General features: G+C 34.5%; 1 protein-coding gene across 4 annotated transcripts; it reads right to left on the reverse strand.

The window, feature by feature from the left end:
• Positions 1-394: 394 nt before the first annotated feature.
• On the reverse strand, positions 395-3,633 carry LOC109814088 (transcription factor bHLH112). Of its 4 annotated transcripts, none has more exons than XM_020378434.3 (7): positions 3,038-3,633; positions 2,245-2,854; positions 2,054-2,164; positions 1,879-1,944; positions 1,663-1,722; positions 1,413-1,463; positions 395-1,141 (listed from the first exon to the last, which is right to left on the reverse strand). In XM_020378434.3, the coding sequence occupies exons 1-7, from the start codon at positions 3,394-3,396 to the stop codon at positions 1,004-1,006; spliced, it is 1,395 nt and encodes a 464-aa protein (XP_020234023.1). In that variant the 5' UTR covers positions 3,397-3,633; the 3' UTR covers positions 395-1,003. The 4 variants fall into 4 exon arrangements, with proteins under 4 accessions (XP_020234023.1, XP_020234021.1, XP_020234020.1 ...); XM_020378432.3 differs by having other exon boundaries at positions 1,657-1,722; positions 3,038-3,630; XM_020378431.3 differs by having other exon boundaries at positions 395-1,159; positions 3,038-3,628.
• Positions 3,634-5,001: the final 1,368 nt, after the last annotated feature.

The raw sequence follows: 5,001 nt of genomic DNA on the forward strand, positions 1-5,001 counted from the left end.
CAGCACAAATGATGGTAAAGAAAATTGTGGATTGAAATTTGAAATTAAGTCGTGTTTTTTAAAATAAAAAATATATATATATATATATTTGATGCAATCAATAACTAATTTCTGAATAACATATCCTAGCTTGTGATCTGATCAAATATTTCTATATACATAAGCATTGGGATTGAGAAGAAAAGAATTTACAAGGATTGAGCACAATGATTCATTGCCAAAGACAATGATTTGATACGTGCTTGAAAGGCCATCGCCGCGTGCTCTCGCGTATAATTTATTTAAAGACCGACACATTATTTGGATGGCTAAACAAAAAGAAATAACCCTAAAACGGGGAAGTGGCAAGTAACCAGCACTATCCCATTTTAGTCCAATAAACAAAGAAAAAGCATAAATTAACCCAAAATATTATTAATGAACAATGAACGGTGCAAGTACAATATAATCTCCTTAATTTATTTTGCTCATTTTTTTGTTGTAAATAATAAAATTAAAGCTGGTGCGAAAGCCCTTTAATGATTCAAAATATACACTAGAATAATATATCATCGATCAGCAGGAACAAAAGGCGTTTTAGCTAGGTTGCCCCATCTGCTAAATTCAGGCATATAATACCGACCCTAACAACAACAACAAAAACTCTATAATCTAATACGTCAAATGCCTCTGAATTTAGCACTTGTTCCTGCCACTCATCGACGTTAATAATTAAAAACACTAAAACTTAGGACTATAGCTAATCTATTATTATCATCCACAAGTCACTATAATCATTGACTAGCGTACATCATTCATTCCGCTTTACCTGTCCATCGATCTTTCAAGACTAGCTCGCTTTCTTTTTTATACTTTCTTTTTTAATTTTTTTCTCTCGTTTGTTATCTTCACCTTTCATTTTCTCTTTACCATTCGTATCTTCTTCTTCTTCTTCTTCCACCTTTTAGTTACACATATATATAAATATATATATTTATTATGGTCACCACTTCTCCACTTGTCTCTACCTGCCAATGAGTGCGCCTCCGTATGTAGGAGTCCAGAAATCAACATTGGTCTCATTAGCCACCGGAAACGTGCTTGAAATCGGCACCAAACACAGCCCTCGGCTTCTCAAATCTTGTTTTGGTCCTTCTGACTCCTTCAGATTATCACAATCCTTCAGACACACATGCAAATATTTCAAAAATCTTTATACTAATTGAATGCATGGCCATGGACCCTAGTCAAATTTAAACACATTCACTACATTTAATGATGTTGTGTAACATAAACTTTTGGATATGAATGAGTATAGAATTATCAAACTGTTTGTGTTGCAGCATATCATTCACTACGGTGATTTTCGCTGCAGTGAATCAGATGTCAAGTGCATGTGTATGTAACTAGAGCCTTCAGATATAATTAAGTACCTGCTGGTGTTGGATGGGAGCTCCATTTTTCATGTATGGATTGCTCAATACCTGAAATTAAGAAACCAAAATTATGTTTAAATTAACACATAAGAAAAGCCTTGTCGTTTAACTTTCCCTTTTTGAAGAAATTATATATATATATATATATATATATATATATATATTCATATAATATGATCCAAGCAAATATATATAATTAGGGTTTTCTTTAAAACAAAGTTAGAAATGGAAATTAACATACACTGACTTGGTCATGAAGGAACTTGATGTAATCGATGGCTTCGTGAAGAACGGATGCAGTGTCCGTCTATTAAAACCAACAAGAATATAAAATCTGATGAGTTTTTTTATCCTTCAACGTCTAAAAAGGTAAAGGTTTAAATTCTACCATATATATCACAGTCAAAGCTGCTGTGAAGGGAAAAATAAAGTGAAATTACGAACATATAAAAAAAAAAATTACCTTTCCGAAAGGTGAAACCAATTGCTGAAGAGCAGTGATGCGGTCTCCTAGCTTTTCTTTCCTAACCTGTCCATGTATACATATCAACTAATTGATCAAATCTAAAGAGTTATTATTATAAAGGTTAAGAAGTTTTACATAAAGAAAAAATAAACATATAATATTATTATAGTACCTTAAAAGTTGGTAATGGGGATGGAGTCTCAATTCTTTGCCTCTTGAATGCTGGCTCCGAAGAATTTTTCTTCGCTGCTGATGCTGTGTCTGGAGATTCTTCTCTCTTGAGCTGCAGTTAAACCAATTATCACCTTTAACCCACAAAAAACCCTAGCTAGTTTATAAGCTTAGAAACCATTAATTAATTACCTTATTTAACAGAGTATTGGGGCAGTTGGGTTTCTCCTCAAATTTTGGCGTTTGATATTGTGCCTGTGATGAAGCAAAAACACCTGCTCTTATGTCATTAAGTGCTTCGGCTGAAGCACTCCAGAAAGTAGTATTATTGGAAAAGTGCAATCCACTAAGTTGCTGCTTTGGCATTGAGGGTTTGAGAAGGGAAGAAACATTGGACCATGTTGGTGAAAGTTCATTGGAACATGTTCCGTAGTTTACGGTAGATGAATAGGACATGGAGGGGTTGGTGAAAAGTGAGTTCTGTGGTTGTGGTTGAGGCTCAGGCTCAGGCTCATATAAGCTTTGTATCAACGTTGAAGGGTAACCATAGGAAGCTGAAACAATAGGGAAATCACCAGATAATGATCCGGTGCTGGTAACAACAGAATTCAGACCTTGCTGATCCAAGGAAAAATCTTGGTTCATTGGCTTGAAAGCATTAACGGTAGAAACTTGACTACCACCACCACCAGATGAGAAATTCTTTGGACTCCAATCCTTTTGGATTTGTGAGTTATTGGAAGAACCAGAACCACCAGCCATGCCTGTTTCTTCTTGAAGCACGGAATGAAAAGCGCTCCCTCTGCAGAGAGAGAAAATCACAAAAGATAAGGATATGCTTGGTAAGGTGATGTTCCCTTTTTCAAATGAAACAACGAGAAAAAGCTAAAGAAAAACCACTTTTCTTCCTTGGTGGAATAAAGCTTTGGACCGTAATAATAACAACACCATATGCATATGTTTGTTTGGATTCTGCAAAACTTACAATAGAGATTGATTCCAATTCGATGAAGTCGAAGACGACATGCCAAAACCCATCATTTGCAAGGTGGAATCGATCAAGATGCTACCAGTTCCACTCGCTGAGTCATCACTCTGCTGTGGCTTCTCAGCATCGAGAAAACTCATAGAAGCATCAGAAGAAACCAAGTTATAATTAGTCTCCTCAGCACAAGACCTTGTTGTTCCCTTGAAATCCACGAAATCAGTTTGCCAAGTGCTGTAGTTTCCTGCATCAGCTGCTGCCACAGAACAAGTTGATGACATCAAAGGGAACACACTTCTTGTTGGATTAATATTCCACCAACTTTCACCACAAATAGCAGCTTGAAACTCCTCAGCCATGGCAAGATTTGTTGCAATATATATGCTTTATCTGCAGAATCTGTGTGTCCTTCTGAATTTTGTTATTTGATTTTGTGTCTTTGAGCTTTGTATAACACAGTCACACACTTTAAAGCTTATGTTGGGATATAAGAAAGATTAGGGGGTTGAGACATTTTATATATGGAACGGTTGGAAGGGTACGGCTAGCTAGGGTCATTACGGGAACGCGGTTGACATTACAAGGGGGCGATTTGACAAATGAGAGAGAGAATTTTGAATCTAATTCTAATCCTCTTTTTCAAATTAATATAATTGGCATTTGTTTCTATGATTATTAATTTGTCCCGGATTTGTTTTCTCTCTGTCTTACTTTTTCTTTTAAAAAACATATTTGTAATAGTATCTGATGAAGAATGATAATTAATACATGACTTGTGGACAGTTTGTGTTCCTTATGTGTAAAGTTTTGTGGGTATATGATGGTATTGACTATAATGGTGACAGTGATGGAGTTTGATCTATATGCCATGTCTTATGTATAGGATCATATGGTTGAAATCCCTTGGTTTCTGAATTGTGGTATGGAAAACTTAACTTGAACTTTTAGAAATTAAAAGTCAAATAGGGTAAAATCAAAATATTATAAAATTGACCACAAATGAATAACTAATAATTAATTATATATTTATTTTGACAAAACGATTTTATGGATTTCCTACTTCTTTGACATTTTAGTCATTTACATAGCTTTCAATCACCCCCCCCCCCCTCCCCCTCTTTTTTCATAACTTGTTGATGTGTTACACGATTATAACAATTCAAAAGGGTGTGCTCCGTGTTAAACTTGAGGACCATTTATTGGTCCAAATGTTTATCATTGAAGACATTGTAGTACCACTACGGGGGTGAATAAAATAAACCCAGTAGGTAAGGAAATGCACTAGTATTTCATTTTTAAAATGAGCATTGGATGGTCAAATCGCTATAAGTAGGCGCGTGTGGATCACGCGGGTTAGTGAAACTAAAACACAACTATGTAACTAATACTTGACCTAACATAACTGTAGCAGGGACCAAATTCATATGTCAACAATGGCACTGTTCCCTTAGAAATTAGCTGAGATATACAATATTCCACACATATTTGGATTTAGGTAGTTAATACACATTAGTTTAGATACTTTCAACTACTGCAGAATACTTGTGTTTGATGTCAAATACTTGTTAAATGCAGTAGCCCCTTTCTAGGAAGAACTAAAATGGATAACCCTCGTAATTAAATCAATGTCAACCCCTAATCTTTGGCGTCGAGTTTGTGTTCTATGTGACTGTCTTTTGGATTAGATTGCAATACATATCTCATCATTTTGACTGAGGTCTATAATTTGCGAGAGACCTTTGTGTATATTTTATTTACACAATTATATAAATCAAAGTGATATAATATCTCCTTTCTAAATGTAAAGTAATCATGCGACACACTTATAATCCGTATAAAATAATATTATATTACTTCAGTCTCGATTATACACAAAAGAAAACAAATTAATTCATACAAACAAATAAAGATAATTAATATTATTTAATTTTATTAATTTCATTTAAAAAATAAGATTTTAAATG

The sequence above is a fragment of the Cajanus cajan genome, chromosome 1 (assembly GCF_000230855.2).
Source record: "Cajanus cajan strain Asha chromosome 1, NIPB_CcT2T_4, whole genome shotgun sequence".
Classification (NCBI taxonomy): domain Eukaryota; kingdom Viridiplantae; phylum Streptophyta; class Magnoliopsida; order Fabales; family Fabaceae; genus Cajanus; species Cajanus cajan.

Bases quoted from the DNA above. Each gene is read 5' to 3' on its own strand.
- LOC109814088 (XM_020378430.3), bottom strand. From the start codon at position 3,396: ATGGCTGAGGAGTTTCAAGCTGCTATTTGTGGTGAAAGTTGGTGGAAT. The intron at 2,855-3,037 runs GTAAGTTTTGCA...CTCTCTCTGCAG, and splicing joins AATTGGAATCAATCTCTATT to AGGGAGCGCTTTTCATTCCG. The intron at 1,945-2,053 runs GTACTATAATAA...ATACATGGACAG, and splicing joins CCCCATTACCAACTTTTAAG to GTTAGGAAAGAAAAGCTAGG.